The 27,846-nt window shown below is 40.1% G+C and overlaps 1 protein-coding gene across 1 annotated transcript; it reads right to left on the reverse strand.

Annotated features, from left to right (window-relative positions):
- Nucleotides 1-1,847: 1,847 nt before the first annotated feature.
- On the reverse strand, nucleotides 1,848-27,846 carry LRRC40 (leucine rich repeat containing 40). Its single transcript, XM_063427912.1, has 15 exons — nucleotides 27,599-27,846; nucleotides 24,615-24,796; nucleotides 23,360-23,433; nucleotides 22,799-22,928; nucleotides 21,818-21,941; nucleotides 20,412-20,554; nucleotides 19,180-19,352; nucleotides 17,760-17,850; nucleotides 16,675-16,723; nucleotides 15,423-15,522; nucleotides 12,776-12,883; nucleotides 8,754-8,864; nucleotides 4,283-4,360; nucleotides 2,596-2,781; nucleotides 1,848-2,215 (listed from the first exon to the last, which is right to left on the reverse strand). Exons 1-15 carry the CDS (start codon nucleotides 27,747-27,749, stop codon nucleotides 2,110-2,112), a joined length of 1,806 nt encoding a protein of 601 aa, XP_063283982.1. The 5' UTR covers nucleotides 27,750-27,846; the 3' UTR covers nucleotides 1,848-2,109.

A 27,846-nucleotide genomic window follows, 5' to 3' on the forward strand; every position in this document is an offset into this window, starting at 1 on the left:
GCACACACACACTCGCACACACACACTCGCACACACACACTCGCACACACACACTCGCACACACACACTCGCACACACACACTCGCACACACACACTCGCACACACACACTCGCACACACACACACTCGCACACACACACACTCGCACACACACACACACTTACACACACACACACTTACACACACACTTACACTTACACACACTTACACTTACACACACTTACACACACTTACACACACACACACTTACACACACACACACTTACACACACACACACTTACACACACACACACTTACACACACACACACACACACACACACACACACACACACACACACACACACTTACACACACTTACACACACTTACACACACTTACACACACTTACACACACTTACACACACTTACACACACTTACACACACTTACACACACACACACACACACACACACACACACACACACACACACACACACACACACACACACACACACACACACACACACACACACACACACACACACACACACACACACACACACACACACACACACACACACACACTTACACACACACTTACACACACACACACTTACACACACACACACTTACACACACACACACTTACACACACACACACTTACACACACACACACACACACTTACACACACACACTTACACACACACTTACACACACACACTCACACACACACACTCACACACACACACTTACACTCACACACTTACACTCACACACTTACACTCACACACTTACACTCACACACTTACACTCACACACTTACACTCACACACTTACACTCACACACTTACACTCACACACTTACACTCACACACTTACACTCACACACTTACACTCACACACTTACACTCACACACTTACACTCACACACTTACACTCACACACTTACACTCACACACTTACACACACACACTTACACACACACACTTACACACACACACTTACACACACACACTTACACACACACACTTACACACACACACTTACACACACACACTTACACACACACACTTACACACACACACACACACACACACTTACACACACACACACTTACACTCACACACTTACACTCACACTCACACACTCACACACACTTACACACACACTTACACTCACACACTTACACTCACACTCACACACACTCACACACACACTTACACTCACACACACACTTTTTTTTTTTATTTAATCCCCCCAGCCTCCTTACCTTTTGGAGTGCTGAGGGGTTCCCTGGGGTCCAGTGGTGCTGCTGGGCTCCTGGGGGGGCCGGTCACCCGGCGGGCTGGCTGGTCCTGCGGGCGCGCGAGGGAGCACTCTCCCCTGAGTGCTTCCTCTTCAGCTCCCTCGCGCGCCGCGTACTGATACCGGCGCCGGAAGATGACGTCATCTTCCGGCTCCGGTATCAGTGCGGTGCGCGAGGGAGCTGAAGAGGAAGCACTCAGGGGAGAGTGCTCCCTTGCGCACCAGCCGGCCGCCGGGTGTAAGCAGGGCCAGCCTCGGGGGGCCCGGAGGTGGCCGGCTCCTGGGCCCCCCAGGAGAAGAGGCTGGCCCAGAGCGTACATACCGGGTCGCAGGGGCGGCCGGGCCCCCTGGTGGGCCGGGCCCGGTCGCAGCCGCGACCCCGGTATGTACGCCACTGTCTATGGAGAAGCATTGGATTGGCTGATTATCTCAGCCAAAGTGGAACGGCAGCAGTGGCAAATGGTGAAGGATGAAAAGTACTTTCTACAACATAAAAAAAAACCAAAAAAACAGCTTATTTTAACATTAAAAAAAAAAAACCCCATCCAATACATAGGTGTGTCGAGACTTACAGCAAAATGGAAATATTTATTTGAATTTGTAAACTACTTACAATGCACACTATTCAATCTGCTAGGTCCAAGTTGTATTTAAACACTTGTTACTATGCATTTCACTAGCTGACGTTTTGGAAGAACTGCAAAGGCTAGTTGAAACCAGTGTCTTGTCATTCACAATTATTGTCAAACAGCCCTCTGCAATACTTGTGATTAACATAGATCATGCAAAATATCAACATTTTCTCCATGGCTATAGGCTGGTCAGGTAGGAATGCGGCTCCTGAGGTATTCTAGGATGGATGCCGTTCCCTTAGATAGAATTGCTGCTCTTGGATTACGGAATGGGTTACCTTCAAGATGAAGGGCTCTGTGGATAAAAAAAAAAAACATAAAACGTATTCATATATTTTACTCATTCAGCTGACAGCTGGGGAACCAGGTCAAATCTCTCTTCTCTTCTCGAGGCTTGGGGTAGTGGTGTTTAAATCCACTGATTTGTACTGATCACTGCTAATTCTATTCCAAATTTAGTTTGTTTTAGGACAACAAATATGACTTTTTGGTCAATCTTGTGCACATTTTGCATGGAACAGCTTCCCTCAACCCCAAAGGATACAAAAGTAGATGTAGGGGTCCCCAAGTATGCTAAATTAATGGTAACAATTATAGGACAGACCAGACAGTAACAATCTATGGTTAATATATCCATGGCTGTTTGAGTACTTGAGGCATGTAAAGGTAAATCACCTGAGACTCTCGCAGTTTCCAAGTTCTGGAGGCACCTGAAAAATGTCATTATTCTGAAGATCCAAAGTGGAAAGTTTGGTCAGTTTCTTTAATTGAAGAGGATCTACAAAGCCGATCTGGTTAGTGCTGATAAGAATCGTTTCCAAGGTTGGCATGCGGTAGAGAACATCTGGAAAGGTTTTAAACCTTGAACATAAACATTATTATGAATAATTAAACCACTCTGATCTCTTAATAGTATTTAATAGATGAAACAAGAATTCTGTAAACACAATGTAATATTTATAAATAAGGCTTGGACAATGTGGAAAGATTATTGCACATGGTGCATATACTGACCTCCCTGGCAAGGAAATACTAATGTACTTGAAGCAACCCCATCACTGCAATATAATTTCTGCTTACTTGATTAAAACAAAATTCTTTATGAAATACTTATATTGACTTTGTAGGTACAACATTGAAATTCCAGGACAATAAGAATTGTATTCGATAAAGTAGACACTACTCTTCTTATATCAAGTTTTGTAAATTCAACAACAGTGGAAAACAGGCATCCTTGCGGATGAAGCGCCTTTAATGTGAAAGGGACACTATAGTCACCTGAACAACTTTAGTTTAATAAAGCAGTTTTGTGTATAGATCATTCCCCTGCAGTCGCACTGCTCAATTCTCTGCCATTTAGGAGTTAAATCACTTGGTTTATGCAGCCTTAGTCACACCTCCTTGCATGTGACTTACACAGCATTCCATAAACACTTCCTGTAAAGAGTCATCTAATGTTTACACTTCCTTAATAGCAAATTCTGTTTAATTTAGAATTTCGTATCTCTTGCTCTGTTAATAGGTTGCTAGACCCTGCAGGAGCCTTCTGTATGTAATTAAAGTTCAATTTACAGCGCAGGAGATAAACAATTTTAAAATAACATCTGATTGAAAATTAAACCATTTTGTTTTCTTGCAGACTGTGTCAGTCACAGCCAGGGGTGGTGTGGCTAGGGTTGCATAAATGGAAACAACATTGGTTTAACTCCTAAATGGCAGAGAATTGAGCAGAGACATTTCCGAGGAATGATCTACACACTAAAACTGCTTCATTAAGCTAAAGTTGTTATGGTGAGTATAGAGTCCCTTTAACTACCTTCTGTTCCTCCTTCCTGATGACGTTACTTTTGAGGGTTGTGCAAAATATGCAAAGACTCTTGATGGTGACAGAGCCCCTTACAATAATAAGTCCGCAACAATGATTGCACCAAAAGATTGAGATATACAGAAGTAGCACAATTCTAGAGAAAGGTTCCAAAAACAGATGGAATAATTTAATTAGCATTACATTGTGTATGTAATATTGGACAATCATCTAACTATAAAAATACAGATACTACTAATAAAAGATAGAATGTGTTATGAATAAGAAATAGGCTGTTGGTCGAGGTTTTTTTAGCACATAAATAAGTTAATTAAGGCAATGCTGTCATTTGAATCAATCGACTAAATCTCCCGAACAATGATGGCCAGCAATACAGATATTTTCATTTTACTACTGCCAGTATAAAGTATCCGTTGTTCCTTACATGCCACAAATAGACACCAAATGCTTCTCAGGTTGAAATTACGCTGATATGTTCATTTCACATGCAGTGAGAAATCACACATAAGATCAGCAATTTGTTTTCAAGGTACAAACCTGTTGAAAGAAAGGATCACAGACTGCAGACGAGTCATGGCTTCCATCTCTTCAGGAAGTGACATCAAAAGATTGTTTCTGCATCGGGTGAAAGATCAAAATTAGCGGAACATTTATTTTTCGGATATAAAACTTTATTGCTTTCAAACGAAAACAGGGTACAGAAATTAAAAAACAGAACAAAAGTAAAACTGTAAAATAAACAGGTGAATAAAATTTACAAGGTCAGCTAGCGTCTGGAGCATTCTAAATTAGATTAAAGCATGTAAGGATATACAGATTAAAGAATGTAGGGGTTAATCCAGATACGGATTAAAGCATGTAGGGGTTAATCCACATACACATTTTGAATTAGGACATCTTACTTAAACGTAACATAACTCACAAATAATCATACATATTCACAAACCTGGTTTTTAACTGGAATGGAATAGAGAAGTCTAGCTCAACACGAATAGAATTACAGATGAGAATTTATCCCGGTTTCCAGATAAAAGATAGCTTTTCCTGGCTGGTCCAAGATGTTTGTAGGTATTTTCAGGTGTTGCTGCAGTGCTTCATGGAGTTTTCACTCGTTTCTAGTATTTGGCAATAATATGATAAAGGTGGGAACTAAGAACTCCAGAGGAGGCACACAGATTTGAGGGGATTAATTTGAGAATTCTGGGAGTAAGATGGGAGTCTGATCCCCAGCACTTCCTGGATCGAGGTATATACTTGTTTAAATGAAGGTTGAATGTGAACACAAAGCCACAATCTATATAAAATGTCAGTGGTGCAGCTCAAATTATATGAAGACACTGATTGGAATAGAAGGGATAGACTTGAAGGAGTAAACTGGCAGCAGAAAATTACTTTACTAATGCATATCTTTTTGGTTGGCACACCCAATGGTTCCTTAAAAAGGTATTTATCCGCTTTGTCCTCTCCAGTAAGAGACCCACCTATATCCACCTCCCATCTAATTATCGAAGGCACATGGTCCCCACCAGTAGATCTGTTTGGAGCCAGTATGACCAACATAAGGAATGGGCAAAGTCTGTTGAGTGACAGAATAGTGTTACCTTCTTTTGGGAATCTGGATGTGAAGAGGCAAATGTTTTCTGAGGACTATATTACAGAATGTGAGTGTAACCAAAGGGTAAACGAGAGCTTTGTGAGCACAATATGATATTAATAAACAGGAAAATTAACTTAATCTGAGTAAATCATGGCCATTTATCCTGGCTTTGTATCTGCTATCAGGGCCTAGAGATCACATACATTCAAAAATCATATCAAGAAAAGAGAATACATTTGTCTATAAAGAACACTACAAGCTTAATTATAGGGATAAAATCTATGGAAATTACTGTTAAAGGACCACTCTAGTGCCAGGAAAGCATACTCGTTTTCCTGGCACTAGAGTGCCCTGAGGGTGCCCCCACCCTCAGGGACCCCCTCCCGCCCGGCTCTGGAAAGGGGTTAAATCTTACCTTTTTCCAGCGCTGGGCGGAGAGCTCTCCTCCTGCTCTCCTCCTCCGATCCTCCTCTTCTCCTCCCCGTCGGCTGAATGCGCACGCGCGGCAAGAGCTGCGCGCGCATTCAGCCGGTCACATAGGAAAGCATTCATAATGCTTTCCTATGGACGCTTGCGTGCTCTCACTGTGATTTTCACAGTGAGAATCACGCAAGCGCCTCTAGCGGCTGTCAGTGAGACAGCCACTAGAGGAAATAGGGGAAGGCTTAACTAATTGATAAACATAGCAGTTTCTCTGAAACTGCTATGTTTATAAAAAAATTAGTTAACCCTAGCTGGACCTGGCACCCAGACCACTTCATTAAGCTGAAGTGGTCTGGGTGCCTAGAGTGGTCCTTTAAAATGAATGAATAACAAAGAACATACAAACACATTTTTTTTTTTTTTTTTTTAAACTGTTCCATAAGGTGTAACGGCCATGAAAATCCATGGAAATCTCCTGTTTGATCCAGAAAAAGCACTTTAAGAACATTGATGAAAGTGCACTAGTAGAAAAGTGGGGGAAACATTAGAATGTTTTTGCTGCTCCACTTTAATAAATGTCTCTGTTTGCTTAGGGAACTCACTGTATAGTAATGAGCTATTGTTTGTTTAAAATAAAAAAAAAATATATAAGACTATCAAACATATACAAATTTTGTTGGGAATTACATTTTTAAACTTTAATGTTTTTCCCAACCACGTACAAAAACAAGCACTTCCAGTACTTCTCTATAAACAATGATTTGTGAATTATGAAATTCATAATTTGCTTTTGGCTATTACCCCTTTTTTCTTGTATACATAAATAAAGAAGATATTTATGTTGTGGATTTCAGTCTTGGATTCAGACGCAGGTTGCACTTTGCCACGGATAGACAGGCTAGGAGCCTTTCAGCATTTGAGGATGTTCCTAAGCTAAACAGGCAGTCAAGGCATCTACATGCAATGAGTAGCTTAGGGTGGAGATAACTATTCTAAATGTTTGTATTTATTTTTTAATTATTATTATTAATTGAACAAACCAAGCACCATAACCACTATAGTGAGCTGCAGTGGTTATGGTGCCAGGAGTGCCCTGGCATCCCACCAGTGCAAGCAGTCAAGCCATTTGCTAACTAAGGTTCTCAGGACCGGAACAGCAGAGCCAGGGAGCAGCGTATGGCAGACCTCAGGTAAGAAGTCAAATCGCTAGCAAATATTCTTACTACTTCCAATGGGTGCCAGGGCTCCAGTGATTTATGTTTTTAACTATTAGTTTTGTTTAATAAATTTGATAATTATGTCCTCTTTCTCAATCACTATTCTGCTATTCTGCTAATATATATTGCAATACTCGATGTCGAGATTTTGGTATCCGGAAATTGTAGTACAGCTTATTAAAGTAAAAATCTGAATCCCGAACTACAATTCCCAGAAACACCTGCTGTGCCCATAAAACGATATGTATAGATTAAAGTTCAGCATTGCTATAGAAAGGCGAGAGCTCCTTCCAGAAGCCGCACAGTCTCGAGATCTGCAGAAAATGCAGGAACTGCTTTTAATTTTTTTTATATTTATCTTTTTTTTTCCTGCACACACATTTTAATGCATTTTACAAAGAATTGCATAAAATAATGTCAGCTGTATTCGATACGATGCCAGGAGTACCTTGGCATAGTTCCCTGTTAATGGGGCAAAATGTTTTGCCACAGTTTGCCCTCTTACCTAGGTCCCACCGGGCGCGGAGGCTCCCCTGAAGTGGGATTAATGACACACAGCTTCTGCTTAGGCCAGATTCCGATCCTGCTGGTCATTCATTGGCTCAGAGCATCAGTTGATTGCTCTCAGGCAATGAATGAGTGTTTGCACATAGAAATATACACAGAATTTGCTTGTTCTGCCCCGGCTAATGACGTGCCAATGGCGCTGCTGGAGGAGCAGTTACACCTGCAGTAACAAAAGACGAAACTCTTTATGTGCAGCATTTTAATGCGCTGCATACAGACTCCAGACACCTTGACCTCTTCAAATCACTGCCATGGTCACGGTGCTTGGATTAACCCATTAAATCCTACATAGGCTTACAATGTTTCCTAGTCTGTTTATAAATGGAACTTAGAGAGATAAACACTCAACACCCAATACAGATCTACGGTATGTTCAAGATTTAGTTCAGTTATTAGAGGTACCGTAAAACTGCCTGATTGGTCTCTTTCACGCCAGAACAATCCTGCAGGACACTCAACACAAGCTAGCCATTTCAGCTGTGCTATATCCCAAGGCAATTTATGTTAAATTTATGTTCCTGACAAGTGATACAATTTGTAAAGCGTTACTGGAACTATAGATCTGCTGAGCATTAAACATTGTTAAATACACACCTCATGGCTAGCAGGTCCAGCATTTCTTGATCTGCAGTAACAGCACAGAGTTGGTAATCTAGAACCTACAATTTAAGCTATCTATAGTCATAGGAGTTTGCTGTACAAATGAAATTTTGCTATTCTGTGGGATAATGCAGTGGATTCAAATAAAGACATTCTGGGAGAGCCAATGTTACATTTTAAAATTATATCAGTCACTTATTTGGTAAATTTATATCGCACTTAAGACAGCGCAACTACAATAACCATCTAACTGTGAGCAGTTACCCTGGGCCTGAAGAATAAAATGTACCTGCTTCAACCACTGGAAATCTCTTTTTTTCTGTGTATTGGTTTTCAATAAGAAGGATACAGGTAAATCATTACATAGAGATGCAGTTGTGTATACATGGAAAAAACAAACAAACAACTCAATATAAGCAATACAGAACTCCTCTATGAAAGTACAGATAGACATCACTTGAAGAAATGATACATTATTGCACCAGAAAAGTCCATAGAACAGCATGAACCGGCACAATCTATTTTAAATACTGACCTGTGGGTTAAACACAACTTAAATAAATTACACTCCTATATCTTAATGGCAAACAGGAATGGGACTCACCGCATATCAAGGTGTGTTAGTTTTAGAAGCATACAGAGATTGAGAGAAATTTCATTAATCTTGTTAAAGCCAAGGTTAACATCAGAGGCGGATTCTTTCAGTTCAACAATTCTGCAACAAAATAAATAAATAGACTTGGATATAGTAAGCAAATCGACTTATTTCAACATCACTTCATTTTCTTGGCTCTCAGAGCTTCAACTTGTCCCAATTTTCTACATTTTTTCCTGAATTGCTATCTTCACTGATTCTTAGAGTAAGCTCCCATAATCTAACCTGGACAACAGTTACTGTCTGAGTGCTGGGCTTACACATCCAAAGGATGTTCAGCTAATCATGTTTGTGGAAATTAATAAGGAGAATGGCTGGCTTCAATACCATCAATGTAGTCAAAGTGAGGTTGGTGCCTCAGTCCTAGAACGTCATTTAATTTTATCACATTGTTTTTAAACAGTTTGATAGAAACATAGATAATAATGTGGCCCATCTAGTCTGCTCAGTTTTCTAAATACTGTCATTAGTCCCTGGCCTTATCATATATCTAGGATAGCCTTATGCCTATCCCATGGACTCACTGTGTTAACCTCTACCACATCAGCTGGAAGGCTATTCCATGCATCCAATACCCTCTCAGTAAAGTAATACTTCCTGATATTATTTTTGAACCTTTGCCCCTCTAATTTAAGGCTATGTCCTCTTTTTGATATAAAACCAATGGAAAGCACCAGGGAACCCAAGGCATAATCAAGGTAGACAAGGCATAATGTGGTATAGTATCTTTAAAAGGACACTGCGGAATTACATGGAGTCTTGTTCATGCAGAATATAGATAATGCAATATAATATTCAAAAAGATGCAAACAAATAACTTAAAACTCAGGCAGTCACGAGGTTTACATAACTTCCTATGGTAGTGATACGGTAATCCCAAAAGCAATGCTTATTTGGACACAGTAAAGGATTCTGGGAGGTGTAGACCAAGTATTAGCATTCAGCAATATTTTTGAAGTAGAAAGGACACTGCAAACTGGGATGTCTAAACAAACTGTGCCAATATACCTGCTCTATTTCCCTATTTTTCTACTGAATACAAACATATATAAAAGAGTAAAATATGTTACTGTGTACATACTGTCAGTATGAAGGCATAAACTAGGACTATGATGGCTGTATCTCTTCCCACATTCTCGTAGCAAAATCCCTTGCATTTCTATAAAAAGACTAGAATGCAAAGTATGGTCTAATTACTGTCTGAGTGCTGGGCTTACACATCCAAAGGATGTTCAGCTAATCATGTTTGTGTTTACTGTTAATTTCACCAGCACAATATACAACCTTTTTTAGTGTCCAGCGATGAGTAAGGAAGTCCAGTGACCTTATCCCTACAACACTGGAAGTGTTAAACACCCTTAATGAACACTAAGATCAGAGTTCTGTCACAGAAACACAATGCATTTACAGAACAATGAAAATTAGGACACAGGCCAAACAGACCCCCAGACATCCGAACTTTCCAGTACTATTTGGATATGCTGAACCAGTTTAAAATAACTCTGCAGCAGATCAGCAATCTCCCATAGACAGAACAGGAGGTCTCAAGATTGACTTCAATGGACTATCAAGGCACCTGCTGCTACCAAATTAACTACAAAGCAATGACACTGATCGGCTCACAGGGGTGTAGGGAGTCCAGCCCAAAGGCAAAATGGTGTGAGGTCCTACAGCGTCAAACAAGGAAGGCAATTGTGCCAGAGTGTCAACTGCAAGGCAGCGATGCTGTAGCAAGTGTCTAATTTAAAGCCAGCCATGCTCATCTGAGTGTCAGGCTCAAAGGAATATCGGCTGTTTGAAAAGAACGATCCAAAGCATCTGGTTGTTTGATCATTATGCTCAAAAAAAGATCGCATTATTCAAGTTCGAAGTCCAAATGCAGACATCTTATTCAAGAGTGGAAGCTTCAAAGCCATCTCTTCTCAGAATTAAACATAAAAGACAGTTGCAGAAAGGTAAAGTGAAGGTGAATTCGATCTGCACTGCTTTGTTCCAAACCTGAAAGTTGCAGAACTTCAAACTGAAAAATACTAGTTAAAGTAGAGCGCTAAGCTCAACATCAGTCCAGGGTACACTGCCAGACTGAAAAAGTAGCTTTGAAAATAATAAAGGATTCACTGTTCATCATTTGGAACAACTAGATCGATTATTTAAAAATAAATAAATAAATAAATAAATAATGGGGATGGGTAGGAGCAATATTTCTTACTTCTCTGCATATTCTCGTCAATTCTATTTAAAGGCAGAAATGTAAAGGAACGCTGAGGAATTCAGAATACAAGTATGTATCGTGTCCCAGTCCCGATTTAAAACGCACGTTATAGAGAAGCATTAGGGAACCGATGCGCATGCGCTTCGAGCTCCCCACATGCATCCAAGCTTCTCCGTAGAAGTGCTTTCCTATAGGGGGCTTCCTGGTCACATGACCAGTTTTTACTGTATGACAGCCACTAGAAGAGCATTTAACCCTCAATGTAACCACTGAAGTCTTTTACATTGCAGGGTTAGAAGGACAGGGCAAGAAGTGGCCTTGGTGATTTTAGTGGTCCTTTAACGTGAAGGATTAGTGGAAGGAGATGGATGGATCTACATGGAGCCGGATTCCAAACATTAGGATTATCAACGGCTTAAACCCTGAGGAAAAGCCAATGCCAGGGACCTCCTGGCACCATAACAACTTTATTTCAATTAAGCTATTATGGTGCCTGGAGTTTTCCTTTAACAAATAAATTGCACATTTTAGTCCATACTAGCCAAAAATTAATTCTTTAACGTAACGATCTCTCCAGCTAAGCAATTCTACCTAAAATTTGCAAATCCCTGTTCAATTCTCTGCAATATTTAGCCTTCCAGGATATAGCGGAAGCAACCTGTAGCTTGTTTAACCATTAATGTCTGATGACTGATCAACCTTCCTAATAGCCACATAAGTTTAACCCCTTAAGGACACATGACATGTCATGATTCGCTTTTATTCCAGAAGTTTGGTCCCTAAGGGGTTAAACAGTATTATGTTATTATATACTCTTTTTAAGTTTTTTTTTTTTTTGTTGTATCCTCATGTAGTGGAGCTCCAATACTCCAAGCGAGTATCTCGGCTGAACTCCTCTCAGGTTGGAAGAAATGCTGCTTTAGTGATTACAGCCCACCTCCCGAAGCGTTAGACAACACTTAGTGAAGGGGAGAACCACAAACTTTAGAAAAACAGAACATCTATGTATAACCCCAACAGCCTCATTTACATACAATAGGGTTACAGTGGTAGCCAATGGCAGATCGGAATTTAGACAGAACCAATCACACTGCATATATCAAGCCACCCAATAACAGTATGAACTTGGCATAGCAACCAATCACACTACAACACTTACAACCAGTGTGAATGGAGCCCTGTAACTACCAGGAAGGGTGGGGACAGACAATAAGAGCTACGGACCACATAATAGATTTAAAGGAGTGGCAGGGCAGTCAGTTTGAACTGGTCTGGAAGTGTCCCTGGAACAATGCCATGCTGGTAGAACAAGAAGACAGAAAATGGGGGGGGGGGTGGAGGGGGAGAAAAGCCACATACAACCTGGACAAGCAATACATGCAATTTAAGTACAGGACCAAACCATATGGGGAAACATTTAGGCACTCAGACAACAGAATACTAAACACACAAAGTGTCTCTGGGCACAGGGATTTTGTTGTAATACAACAAGGCCCCTAACCCACAGGGACAACAGCCCCTTTTAGGTCTTCTAGTCTGTGGGCAGGAGGCTGTGGCATAGGAGCTTCCATCACACCTCATTTGTTTCTATTGATAACTCTGCAATGTCTGGATTAGAACGTGACCTCAAAAGCTGAAACACTGACTTTAACATATTGTTGCTGATTATATAATAATTATAGGCATATCCTCCTGGAAACGAAAGAAGAGGTCACTTGAATATTAAGACGTTCAAAACTGCAAAGCTGGTACTTCCCACCTTGGAGGAATCTCCGTCAACTGGTTCTTGCTGAAGTTTAATGTTACGATCGGATTGGCACCAACTGCGTTAAACACTGCTTCAGGGATAGCAGGGGCTTGCTTGTCACTAAAAGAGGAGGGAATGGGATAGCATTTACTTAACAGAATAAAAATAGAGATAACATGTAAATATTCTGTCTGATGAGGAGATCTGTTGCAATATCTATTGAAATGTATAAACAAAAGTTACTCAAAATGTGATAACGTTTGCCTTGTATGACATTAAACATTAGATGTTTCACTTCTGCTGCTTTACGAGGTTTGTGATATAAAATAGAGCAAGACCTAAAATTAATTTTCCGCCACACTAAAAATAAAAATAGAATTTTATTGGATAAATATGAGTCAATCAACAACAATTTATTTGCATGAGTTTGGCTACCCTTTACTAAATAACACATTTGGTAGTTTTTCCAAATAAAAAAAGTTATCATGACCTCAGCAGAACAAAATGTTAACGTATCTCTGTATTTTAATGCATGGTTAGGATTTGCTGAATTTCACTGTAATACATAACAACATGCAAAAAAATAAAAATAAAAAGACTCAAAACCATAAAGTTCAGTATAAAATAAAATCAGAAAAAAACCAAAATGCTAACGTTTAGGCACCCTTTCTCTCAATTCACTTTGATGGTGATTTGTTTGTATTGTCTCAAAACCTTAATTGTGTAAATTGATTATTTAAATTGACTCATTAGGCTTTTTTTTTGGTGACAGATCCAATGGTTAAAAAGAACACATTTGACACTCTGAACCTCTCAAGGTGTAACCTGAGCTACATGGGCTAGAAGTTAAAAGGAAAGGTTGATGTCAAGTCAAGATCTGGGGGTCCATTGAAAATAACCAATGAAACTGATCATGGACTGGTCAGGAAAGTAAAAAACGAACAAATCATATCTCTGCAAAGAAGTTGCAGATTTAGCGGTCATTGGAACAATTGTGCACACAACATTCAGATACACCAGATGTGTCAGGATCAAGACAGAGATCCAACACGCAGAGTACTAAAACCTATAAAGACGTGTACCGGACCTTAGAGTGGCCGGACTAACGTCAAGTAAACAGAGAATGGTCAGGGGCGAGCCGAGGTCGGGGGAACGAGAAGACAGGTAAGCGAAAGCCAAGCCGAGATCAAGGATAGGAGAGGTAAGCAAAGTCAGGATACAAGCCAAGTCAATAACCGAAGGAACAATCAATAAAAGGCACTGAGGGAGCAGACAAGCTGAAACCACGACAGGGCAATGACTCACTGTAAGTGAGTACCTTTTATACCCTGCTTCTTTAATTAATGACCATGCCCCCAAAACGTCCTACTTTGAGATTTTCGGCGGGTCGACGGCGGCATAGCACCGCGTCATAAAAGGGGGTAGGGCTATCGCGGCCGGCGTCCGAAGTGCCGAAATTGCTGGAGGAATGAGGTCTGAGTAACAGGTACCATGACAAGATGCAGATATGCCTAGTGCTGTGCTTAAATGACATAAACATGTAGCTCTTTGGAGGCAGAGGATGAGACAAGACAATGATTTAAAATACACCTCAAATCAACAAAAGGTTGTGGTTTTGGAATGGCATTGTCAATCACCAGATATTTGGGGTGCTCTTAAACATACGGTGAATAAGAGACAAACTAAGATTATTTCAGAAGTAGAAGAAGTCTGTAAGGAAAAGTGGGGACAAATTCATAAAACAAGATTAGAAAGACTGATAGAAGTGTTTGGAGGCTGTAATGTGATGGCACAGGCAGAGTAACTGCATTAAAAGATGCAAAGACCTGCTGTGTTTAAAGGAAAAGTCTAACCAAATTTTTTTTTTATTTATTTGTGTTTATTCTGTGTTCATTTATTAATTTAGATTTAGGGAGTTACTTGAACATTAAAAACTAAACGACTTTGTAGTGTGCACAGCTATCTCTATGAGAAGCACTGATACCAATACTTCTCAGAATGAAGCACTGGATACACACCCAGCATTTGGAGTTAGCATACTTTAGATGAGAACACTGGATGTAAAGTAAGACCAAAATGGCTGTCTGAATGGCAGCCTATAAGTCCCAACAGTCATTAAAGGAGAGAAACTGTAGTGGTTATGGAGCTTGGAGTGTTCCTTTAAGATGATGTGATATTGGTGCTTAGACATCCCATTCTCTCTCTGATGGAGGAATATAAACTTTTATTTTAGTAAACAAAACCTGTTCCTTTGAGTAGTGCAGATAGTGAATTAAAGCCAAAGAGGCCTATAGTACATTTTGTTAACGAAGGATAGCGTTGTGAATCAGGGCCGATTATTGACGCAATGTAATTTGTTACAGGCAGGTACAGGATAAACAAATATAACAGAGGCAAAAAACTACAGGGCAGCAAGTGCTGTAGGGGTAATCCAAGTGGAGATGGCAACACATCACAGTAGAATTAAATTGTAAAAGTAACAGCATGGTTTAACTAACAGGAGTAGGTAACAGAAAATATACCCAGAGAGAGGAAATAGGCATTCTGTCCCTGAATAGGAGAATATATGTAGCCTATTTTAGAAACAAACAATGCTTGGAGTATTTGTATACTATGCTCTACGCCACTAACACAAAATATTCTGCATACTTACACCTACCAATATTCTAAGGTTTTCAGCGTTGTGATAGAATGAGTGTTAACAAGGGCATCGCTTGGCAGCGTCATGGCAGTAACTGCGTTCTGATCAGACTTTTCCTCTAAAAATAGAAAGCGAGAATGTCAGATTATATTCACACATTATAAATAGATATTTATTATATGTGTACTGATAAAACAAACGGTGCAGATGTAAATACAGAAGTGCAATGCCTGCTCTTACAAACAGATTCATAGAATATAGATGTTTTATATTACAGGTTTTCATACTTTCTCCGTGTTATTATGAAAATTAATATGGAATGATTCCTGGTAATCCTGCACATTTAGATGAATGCAGTTCACATATTAAACTGCACAACAAGGAAAAAGGACAGACCGAATGGAATTTGTTTCATAAATCCTAAGCACAGGTGTCTGGATCACTAAGCTCTGATATTGCAAGAGCAAATTCAGATAAACTCAATTGACAGATATTGGGGTAATTTGAAGGATGAATTGCATAAATAGTTCATTAGACTTACTATGGTGTGAGGAAATATTGGGGACCAGATCAGCTGGTCCTTTTTAATGGGGGTCGAGCGGACCCTTTAATTATTCAAGGTTGTGAATTATTGTAGTTTTGCCTACAAAAAGCAAGTGGGTTCACTTTGGACAATGTGACTCCTGCTAAAAAGTGATAGAAATAGGGCAAGTGAGAGTTCCTCAAAATTTCTTCAGTCTTTTTAAAGAATTTAAATTTGACCTCCGAATGTGGAATCTTTACTACTTTGGAGCAATGTTGCAGATTTATTTCGAATTTAATAGACACAAGTATCCTTTACTCAGTATGAGAACATTTGGGGTGTACTCCCTTTTGTTGTCAACAGTTTAGACATTAATGGCTGTGTGTTGAGTTATTTTGAGGGAACAGCAAATTTACACTGTTATACAGGCTGTACACTTACTACCTTACATTGTAGCAGAGTGTCATTTCTTCAGTGTTGTCACATGAAATATGGGGGGTGTACTCACGTTTGTGAGATACTGTATATATATTTTTTTAGCAAGCACCAAGTTGCGGTAAAGTGGATGTGTACCATGAGTGCAATGGATAAAATGTGCCCATGAATTGTCTTTAGCAAATATCCAATTTGCAGATCCATAGAAAATCCAGAGATTTGAATAACCCCACCAGGCAGTACAAAGATGTTCACAATAAGCACCATCATTTGTTAACATACTGGTAGTTTATAGCACATCTAAAAACTTACCGGCTTGAACCCGACTTTTGAGATACTTGAGGAGTTCTTGAGTTCCTTTCTGAAAACCAAATCAAATAAGTAAGTTAGTGCAAGGATTAGGTGCAAGATCAGCAAGAATCACTGTGGTGGACAAACACTAGCAATCATTGGCTTACAGATGGTAATGGTACAAAATCTGTGTCAACTTAAAGTTTACTTGTTGTGACAGATACAGTTTTAAAGTTTTCTAACCATCTGGCTTGACACTTGCTATACAATTAACAGTGTTATTCATTAGTGTGAATTCTAAGATAATTTAAAATTTAAGGCCAGAGTAGCCAAACTAAAAAAATAAATAGCTGATTTAGAGAGAGAATTAGTCCAGATCAGCTATTTTTACCTTAAATTTGAAATTCACTTTAGTGAATAAGCCTATAGGTGTTTCATATTTTAATTTATTTCCATTACCCGGGTCTCCTGCTGAGAGCATCAATCATGTTTTCAGTGGGTGTTACACTTTCTGATAGACAAGCCTCCTGTGTACCCCTGTTTGTGAAGTACAGGTTTGCTTCCCAGAACAGGTTAAAAGTCCGATAAAACTCGATGTTGGATTTATGGTAGGTAAATAAAATGTAGCCGTTCTCGCTCTATACATCGACCCTCAGATTGCCTGTCCAAAGTTCCTGCAGTAAATCATTCTGACACTCTATATGCGTCTCTCACACAGAGCTGGCCCTTGCTCCACCATCCTTCCGATTGCAGACAGTGCTTTCTTTTTGGCAGTAGGTACATAGGAGAGGCACCCAGAGAAAGGTTTCCCGGATAACAGCCATGCAGAGCATAGCCTTATCTCTGTGCACAGGCTGGACTGAATGTCAGGAGGCAGAAAGGGCTGTTTTGTAACCCCATAATTTAGAGAAATCTAGACACTTGCTAGCATTATGTACAGATGAAACGGGATTCTCTAGCATTTATAACAATAGTCTACGTTGACACAAATTGTAATAAAGTGTGAATGTAAATCTATCATAGCATCATGTTTAAAAGTTTACAAAGAACATGCAGTGGATCTTTGGAAATTAATACCCAATCCTACAGTATGTAACCGTACTTACACTCAGAATGTCCCGCCGAATCCCTCTCAAGGGATTACCTTCCAGTTGTAGGGATTTTAAATTTGGAAGATTTCCAAGAGAGTTGGGGAGGCTGAGGAGCAAAACACAATGATTAACATAGTTTACTACTACAGAATCAATTATATGGCTTTACTTACACTACATAAAATAAATGAGAATTTGATAGACACACAGATATAGCAAGATTGGAACTCTGGGTCTGATGAGAATTGGGGAGTAATGGATAAAACGCTCAATGAATATCATACGCTCACCTCTCTGGCATTCACATAATTAACCAGATGTAACTACACTTCAGAAAATACAAAAATCTAAATTTACAATTTGATGGTTTTAACAAAAATGTGTCCTGGTTGATTTTATTTAAAAGGACACTTAAAATACCAAAACAACTTTAGCTTAACAAAGCAGTTTTTGTTTATAGATCATGCACCAGCAGTCTCGCTCCTCAATTCTCTGCCATTTAGGAGTTAAATCACTTTTGTTTTGGTTTATGCAGCCCTAGCCACACCTCCCCAGGCTGTGATTGACACAGAAGAATGGTTTAATTTTCCATCAGACCTTACAACACAGTGTGATTACTTTAGGGAGTTAGTTCCTGCTCTGTCAAGCACACTTTAATAACATACTAGGTTCATGTAGGCTCTAGCAAACTATTAACAGAGATGGAGATAAGAAATTCTAAATTAAACAGGCTGTGAGACATGATCTATACACCAAAACCACTTAATTACGCTAAATTTGTTTCGGTGCATAGAGTTTAGATGTAAAAAAAAAAAAAAAGAAATGGTTTCTCGATTATTCATTCTTCATAAACAATGTGAATTTTGCTCTCACTATAACCCAAACTACTAAAGGGGTATGGTCCTGTCACTTCTCTAAAAATGACATCACTGAATAAAACATTGAAAATTAACTATAACCTGTATTAACATTTTTAGATGTGATGTTTAATTTTCTTTCAAATATATTAGATTTAGCAAATGACATTAAAAGTCTGTATTCTATCAGATTTCGCACTGGAAGTGAGCCGAATCCCTACTACACAGCTGATGCTGGCACACACACCATAAAAATGGCCAGGGCAAACAATGATGCAATAAGGAGGAAAAGAAACACTGTTTCTATTTCTCCAGCTTCTCATACTATGGTCAATGACAGAAAAGTACAAAGTTTATAACAAGAGAGCTCTAAAATGGAGGCACTCCAGACCTGAGGATTTCTGTTTTTCATATTTATTATATGGGATAAAGATTAATGTAAACAGCAGCAATGTTATTGTTTACATCAGAATATTACTAAGCGCTCAAACATTACTGAGTCACTAACAGGGTGGTATCTCCAAGGTTCTAAACAGTTATAAAAACATATTTTTTTCTAATAGTATGAATGTGTTCACCTGCTGATATCATTGTTGGTTAGATCGAGGCGCTCCAGTCCTTTCAGTATATTTATATCGTCTGGTAATGACTTCAGCTTGTTATCTCGTAGCTCGAGGACACTGATGGAGCACAAATGCTTCAGATGTTGAGGGCCAAGAGTATTTATTTGGTTGTTACCAACATGCAGTTCCTAGAACCACAGAGTCAGAAATTAATAACGACTTTGTAGTTTCATGCACACAAACACGATCCAGTGGTTTCGCACAGAGACCTTAGGACGCTGCTAAAACTGCCACAATAAAATAAAATAAATAAATAAATTCAAAAAAGGAAATTATTCCATTGCTAGAGGACATTAGACATGGAGTGTGTTCATTTCTTACAACACTTACCACTTTCAAACTGAAAGCAGTGCTTCCCTATCTCTAAATACAAAAAAATAATAAATGTTTGATGAATTCTGCAAAATCCCTGGATAGCTCACCTTCTGGGGCAGGAAGAACCAACAATGAATTCAGTGGCATCGTTTATAAAGTGATTCTACAGCCCCTTAGGTCCTCACATTTAGCGGCTCGGCGAGGTGTGTGAGCAATGAGAGGCAGAGACTGCAGAAGACCTCCCATCTTCTGCTCTTCCTCACACACCGCACAGCCAACTTTGTGAATGGTGGGGAGGTGAGCTGCAACCTGGCACATGTAGTGGACATCTTCCCGGCATGCTACTTGCGAGAGGACAGCCACTGTAAAAGGGGGTCTGTGAAGAGGCACATGGGGGAGTGCGAAAAGGGCATAAGCACAGGAAAAAGAAGTAAGAGACAGAAGGAGAGGGGTGATTAGGAAAGAAACAATGAAAGGAATTGATGAGGAGACACACAAGGGAAGGGGGCGATTGTGAAAACTTGGGGAAGGACATGCAGGAAACGAAGCAGAGACAAAATTGTGGATTGTGAGAGGATATAAATATGTGCAAATACACTTTAGCATGCTTACTGTGTTTGCCTGTGTGTGTGTGTGTGTGTGAGCAGAAGTGTGACTGCGTATGTACCTGTGACAACAGGTGTTTCTTGTAGGTGCAGGGTGGAATTTGGATGGATGAAGACACACCAAAAATATATTTTGTTGTAGGATATAGGAACTATAAGCTTATGCATCTAATATTCTAATGCAGAGGAGCAAATATGAATGATGAAATCACTACATTGGGTGGCAGGAATCATGTATTTGATCTTAGCTCTCTGTATACATCTCACCTTCAGCAGTTTGCAGTTGGGAAGTTCTGGGAGATAAGTCAGCTTGTTCTGTCTTAAATACATCTGTTCCAGGGAGTCCATACCAGCCAGCAGGACAGGTACGTCTTCCAGCAAGTTTGCAGTACAGTCCAACTGCTTTACATCTGACGAAGCAATTCACAAACAGTGATAAAATGACACAGCAAGTCACCAGAACTAGCTCAACATCTACAGCGGAACACACAATAATCTCTTAAAACTACTCAACACCATGAAATTTAAAGAGAAATAAAAACAGTCAAAATGATTCCCAATATTTATGCATTAAAAATACTAACTATTCCAATAAAAAAAAAAAAAAAAAAAAGGTGCTATCCTGAAAGCTCCCTGCACACACACACACATTGCTGGTGTTTTTGCATAGAGCAAAAGGCATACCCCTCCCCAACCACAAAGAGATGCTCCATTCAGAATTGTCTCATTCATTTCAATGGAGTCAACAATTGGCCTAGGCAGGGGTCTATGATATTTGTGATTTATCCCCCTTAAAGTGGTAGCTGTCTGTTCTCTGTAAGGATTCCAGAGCTGTGGTCTACGCACAATCTACTGCTTGGCTTTCTCTTCGGGGGAGAGAGTTTAGACCAAGTTGTGCCTGTGGGCTTTATGTGCATACCACACAAACATTATACAAAATTAACCTCCCTAAAGAAACACTCCAGTGTGCTGTAGTGGCTATGGTGCGCGCAGTGTTCCCTTAACCAAATGTCTGACTAACTGTTGGGCACCGGGTGGGGGGCTCTCCTGGCCAACGTTAAATTAGAAGTGATAGAGAAAGAACGGAAGGTGGTTATATTAAAGAGGAAAGTCATACTTGGTGGCAAGTGGCGGCTAAGATGCCAGGCAGAAGAGAGATTTGGTAAATGTGAGAAACTGTGAGAACATTAGAAGGGAGGAAGGTGGGTGGCTTCTCTGAAAAACAAAATTTCTAGAAGCATTTCAAGCTGTGGAAAGATGATGGGGAAAGCCTAAAAGAAAGGTAAGGAATTCCAGAAAATAAATTGCATCCCAGGAGAAATCCTGGAGATAGGAAGTATGTAGAGAAGAGAACACAAAGGGTGGGTGTCGGTTAAAAATGATAAGGGGGCTAATGAAGACCATGGCATAGGGGGGGGAGCAAAAGGTGACCTATAACTGAGGAACATTAGTAAACACTTTTTTTTCCCATAAGCAGCATTTTGAAGCACTCTACATCTGATGGCAAACCTAGTAACTGCTAGTAAAACAGGTTCATAGTCATTTGGTGTATTATATGCCCAATGCCATTATTCCTCACAGTCTAATAAAACTGGGACTTGTTCATTGTACACGCTAGGCAGATACTTTCAGCATTAAAATGACACTTGCTCACTGACATGAACATCCCTTACTTTTCAGCTGTCCGATTTCTGCAGGTAGTGACTTCAGTTTATTATTGGATAAATTCAGACGAGCAAGACAAGAAAGATGGCCAAGGCTACTTGAAATACTCCTCAACTGATTGTTAGATGCATCCTAAATAGAATTTAAAAAAAAAAAAAGTACAAAATGATTTAGCAGCTCCATGTTTACTGCATAACAAAACTAAAATTTAACTAAAACAGAAAGAAAACCCCAGATCTTTAAAACACCATGGAGAAAGATTCTTACGCAATGGCTGATTCTAAGAAACAGTAGTAGAGGAGCATATCATTGCCTGCAGTTGTGGGAATCCCACCCTCTCACTGGAAAGAGAAAGCTACTCTGGAGCATCTCATTGTGATCCGTGGAATATAATCTTATCCCATTAACCAATGCTGAACAGAGGTAACAAGTCAAACTAGGCTTGGGGGAGAAACTAGAATTGCATTTTAAATTGATAGCAGCTACCATGGCTGCTATCAATAGGCAAGTTCACGGTTTAGTGATCAATGCTATATGCACCAATCAGCAGACCTCCTTGGAGGACTGAGAGCTGAGCCTATGTTGTGCACGTGACGTGGGCATGACAAATGCACACGGACAAAAATGATGCTATACAGCTTGAACAACGTGTTCTGGTCGCATGACTGATCATTCTACAAATAGCTGCAGTAATAATGTACGCTCAGAGCAAAATGTGAGTGGGAGATATTCTCTGCACCACCAATGAATCTTTCTTTAAATAAATGGGCCGCCCAATCCATGCTGGAGATGACCTTCTCAAAACACACAAAAGGAATTATCTGAAGTATTATAAATGCTACTGAACTGTTCCATAAATCGTTACTGCTACATATAAATAGTTTTTGTTACTATTATGATGAACAGATCCCTGCCCCATACCCATACCACAATTCACTTTGCATCTTTTGTGAAAACGAAGAATATAAATAAATAAAAATCATGCTTACTAAATCTTCTAAAAAGCTTAGATGTCCCAGCACGTCGGGCAATTCCTCTAACTGGTTGTGCTGAATTTGTAAGGACTTTAGATTCTGCAAATTTGCCAAATTTTTAGGCAATTCTTTAAGTTTATTGTGACTGGCAACAGCACAAAAGAGGCAGGACAAACAAAGACAAAAAACAGAAGATCAGACATAGTGACAAGGGGTAAAACATGACAAGATTATTTTCTCAGCATAAGTAAAAATATTTAGGTTGTTTGGACAAAAAGCAGGTTGTCAACATATATGAAATGTATTATACATATTGTAGCAGAAAAATCACTATTAGTCTATTAGTTCTATTTTCATCACGTGGACAGGAAAATGCATTCTACTGCAAAGTAGGGAGAAATTTTTTTTGAATTCTACTATCCAAGAAACAAAGGATTTTACAATTTGTTTTTTACAAAATAATTTTTTTATATATACATGATTACTTATTTTTAATAACTAATAAACAGGTGTATTGATCTGTATTTTTCTTGTTGGCTCATATGAAGAACTCGAGACCACAAGTGACAACTGTACCTGATGTTTAATTTTTGCAGGTTGACCAGTTCACCGATGGCACATGGCAGACTTGATAAGAGATTATCGTGAACCTACAAACAAAATGTGCAGGGAACCTCATAAATAGGAGCATTTTTTTTTTATGAAATAAAATGTATGTGCTTTCTCCTCGTCAAAAGTGGCTAGACGGAACACTGCCCACAGTGAGGCATTTATTTTTAAGTTTGTTGACATTCTTTGCGAATGACCGAATTTTTATTTTATATTGTCAATTAAAAGGACACTTTTGCTTGCTGAACTGCTTTATATGTGAAGAGTGTGTCCTCTGTTTTATAGTTTACAGAAAGTGCAGATTTCAATTAAAGTTGGCACTATTATAAATTAACCTTGTTATACCACCTGTCAATCAGACAACTAGTCCTGTTACTTCCTGGTTTACTTAGCTCAGTGGAGCTAAACTCACGAGGCAGCAACTGCCCAGAGCACCTGCCTTGCAAAGACTTCTCGTAGAGTTGCATTTGGAAAGTCTGTGATTGGACGGCCACAGAAAGTCTGGGCAGGGTTAGAAAGGGAGCGCAAACAAGGCATCAACAGGTTTTGCAAGCGTTTTTTAGATATAAAAAAAGCATAATTGAATGCATGCATGTGGGGTATATCTACTAAACAATGATTTCTATTTATTTAGGCAGTGGAGTAAGTGCCAATGATTATGGTCTTTAGAAGTATTTAGTTACAAAGCGTGCAGGTTTGTTACATATGACTGTTCTAATGGGTTACTAATAGACACATATTTTAAACTGTATTGGGGATCTGCACACTTAAACAAGTCCAAGGTGACTCCTACAAGGTGATCCACTAAATTATGAATTGTTGCAAATGCAAAGTGAATTTTAAATTGGGGACTAAAATATCCAAACTACAAAAAGCTTCCAGCCCAGCTATGCTTCAGTTGGATTATTTTGGCTTGTTTATTTTGAATTTCCAGAAATTCACACTTTCGCAAACAGTGAAAGGACACGCTCTTTAGACACACGCAAAGCTTTTCAGCAAGTACTTTAGGGGCCTGGGGTGTCCCTTCAAACATTAAATATCTCTTGATGGGAAATGTGTAGGGAGACTGTGCAAGTCATATGCAGGGACATGTGACTAGGGATGCATAAAATGGAGGAACATCAGACAAGCTCCATATCTTTTGTCAACTTTGTGATTGGAAGTGAATACTCCCCTGCCTCCAGACCTGCGCCACTTCAAGCAACAACAAATCACAACTTACATCCAGAACAACAAGAGCTGGAAGAAGCTTTATATCTTCAGACAGAGATTGCAATTTGTTTGAAGCTAGAATCAACTTTGTTAGATCAGTCTGCTCCCACCACCGGTCGGCTCCACCAAATGTCACGTTCTGATGAGCTTCCTCTGGCGTATCCAAGTTTATTCGCCAAACACTTAAAGGAACTAGATATGGCAGTAAGAGAAGGAAGAATTATACACCTGGAATCCTGACACCAGCTTACTGAAATGGGATGACTAAGGTTTCCTGGTAAAGATGCTAAAATACAATAAAGACCGTATCTTATGGATCTCTCCTGGTTTAATCTGAACTCCGTTTAATAACATAGCAACTACAGATCAAGTTCTAATTAAGAATTTCATTCTTCTTAGAACAATAAAAGGAGCACTAATGAACGCACAATAAAATGTATCTGCTATCTGCCGAGTTAAAGTAACACTCAACACACATAAAACACTTCAGCTTACTGAAATGCTTTATGTGTGAGTAGCATCTCCTTTAATTGCAGTGTATAAAAGTGCCAATTTCGAGTTGAAATGTGCACTTTTATAATTTATTGAAGAAACATCTCCCTTTTGTCACTGTCATTAAAGGACCACTATAGGCATCCAGACCACTTCAGCTTAATGAAGTGGTCTGGGTGCCAGGTCCATCCAGGGGTTAACCCTTTCTGCTGTAAACATAGCAGTTTCAGAGAAACTGCAATGTTTACCTATGGGTTAATCCAGCGTCTAGTGGCTGTCTCATTGACAGCCGCTAGAGGCGCTTCCGCACTTCTCACTGTGATTTTCACAGTGAGAGGACGCCAGCGTCCATAGGAAAGCATTGAGAATGCTTTCCTATGGACTGACTGAATGTGCGCGCGGCTCATGCCACGCATGCGCATTCAGCCGATGACGGGGAAAGGAGGAGGAGAATCCCCACCACCGAGGGAGCCCGGCGCTGGAGAAAGGTAAGTGTTTAACCCCTTCCTCACCCTAGAGCCCGGCGGGAGGGGGGCCCTAAGGGTGGGGGGGACCTAGAGACCCTATAGAGCCAGGAAAACGAGTTTGTTTTCCTGGCACTATAGTGGTCCTTTAAATCACAAAATCCCAAGATCCATATGCCATTTATTGTGTGGGCATTGCAATTACATCACAGTAGTAATAAGAAGTATCAGGTGTGGCATTAACTAGTTTGTTTCAAACTGGCAATGATAAAGGTCACCTAAAATGTACCTTTCTCCTATTGTTTCCTCTTTCAAAATATGTTCTTTTCTGAGCTATTTCTCTTTAAAACGTAAGACAAAGTTGGGACTGCTGTGTCCTATGTATTGTTTTAAAGGGACACTATAGGCACCCCAGACCAATGAGGAAACAATAGGAAAAAGGTAGGTTTTAAAAGACAGAGCCACTTTAAAGAAACACAGTTATAATTGCCAATTTGCAACAAAATAGTTCATGTGAAACATGAGAAGAGAACAATAAACAATAGGAGAAGCTTGATGTGAAACTGCCATTTTAAGCTTTTTCAAAGCTGACATTTTGGTTATAGCGAACATTTATATCCATTTAGCAGAGCTATATTATTAATGTATTAGTGCTTATTTGCATTAATTAACAGTTTGTATACATTTGGTGATATTGCCTCCAAACATCATCAAATATGGCAAAGTTTATGTTATGTCTGTTTTGCTCATTAAGATTAGTCGTTACTGTTCCAGCTTGTAGCTATTATATAGCATAACCAAAATCCAGTGAGCTCTTATAAATAAAACTATAATAGTGCTTTGCTCTCATCACCCTCAGTCAGGGTGTCCCAGAAGCACACACAACTTACTGTTCAAGCTGAACACCTGTTAAATGTGGATCTAGTTGCCCCTTTACCCTCCAGACATTATTGGAATGTAACTCACACTATTCCAATGCAGCGAGGAAAAGGTTAGCGGTTGCAATTCAACAACTGAAGTATTACAACCTATTGATCACAATAGAGATTGCTTTCTGTGCCTAGTATCAACTCTGACCCCCTCACCAAGCTAAAACTTGCCAGTCTACCTGTTGTGACCGCCAGACTCAGGTAAACCCCTTCTAATCTGCATGTTGTGATTCCCAGACGCAGCTTTATTCCAGCCAGTCTACCTGCAGTGAACCCCAGTTATACCCCTACCAGTCTTGCCTGCTGTGACACCCCCAACTATATCCCAGCCAGTCTGCCTGCTGTGACCCCCCCAGTGTGCCTGCTATGACCCCCAGACCAATAATAATAATACCCCTGCCAGTTTACATGTTGTGACCCCCAGACCAATAATAATAATACCCCTGCCAGTGTGCATGTTGTGACCCCCAGACCAATAATAATAATACCCCTGCCAGTGTGCCTGTTGTGACCCCCCTAGTGTGCCTGCTGTGACCCCAGACCAATAATAATAATACCCCTGCCAGTGTGCATGTTGTGACCCCCAGACCAATAATAATAATAATAATAATAATACACCTGCCAGTGTGCATGTTGTGACCCCAGACCAATAATAATAATAATAATACCCCTGCCAGTGTGCCTGTTGTGACCCCCAGACCAATAATAATAATACCCCTGCCAGTGTGCATGTTGTGACTCCCAGACCAATAATAATAATACCCCTGCCAGTGTGCATGTTGTGACCCTGAGACCAATAATAATAATACCCCTGCCAGTGTGCATATTGTGACCCCCCCAGTCTGCCTGTTGTGACCCCCAGACCAATAATAATAATATCCCTGCCAGTGTGCATGTTGTGACCCCCAGACCAATAATAATAATACCCCCCCCCCCCGTCTGCCTGCTGTGACCACCAGACCAATAATAATAATACCCCTGCCAGTGTGCATGTTGTGACCAATGCCCCTGCCAGTCAGCCAGCCAGCTGTCACTCTCACACCATGCCATGATCCTAGTGCCAGCATGTCTATGGCCCAAGACAGCCCCTGGGTGCCCCAAGCTCTCACCCTCAGTCAGGCCCCTCGCCGACAGATTTAATTGGCCGCTTTTCCGGGCTGTCCTGATCAGTCCCTGGGGAACCTGGGGCTCTTTCTCCTTCTCCTCTCGGAAACCGGCCCTAGGGTCCGGGTGTCCCCCTCCTCTCCTAAACCGAGACATGGTGACAGGCCGAGACACTACATTCAAACTGACTAACCCCCAGTCAATCCCGCCCTGCACCACCCACAACGGGAGCAAGATGGCGACAGAGAGCCTG

Source organism: Pelobates fuscus, chromosome 7 (genome assembly GCF_036172605.1).
Source record: "Pelobates fuscus isolate aPelFus1 chromosome 7, aPelFus1.pri, whole genome shotgun sequence".
In the NCBI taxonomy this organism is placed as follows: Eukaryota; Metazoa; Chordata; class Amphibia; order Anura; family Pelobatidae; genus Pelobates; species Pelobates fuscus.

Coding starts and splice junctions, on each gene's coding strand:
- LRRC40 (XM_063427912.1), bottom strand. CDS start 27,749: ATGTCTCGGTTTAGGAGAGGAGGGGGACACCCGGACCCTAGGGCCGGT. Junction 12,884..15,422: donor CTGAAAACCTTAGAATATTG/GTAGGTGTAAGT, acceptor CTCCTCTTTTAG/TGACAAGCAAGCCCCTGCTA. Junction 4,361..8,753: donor CTAACACACCTTGATATGCG/GTGAGTCCCATT, acceptor CACCCGATGCAG/AAACAATCTTTTGATGTCAC.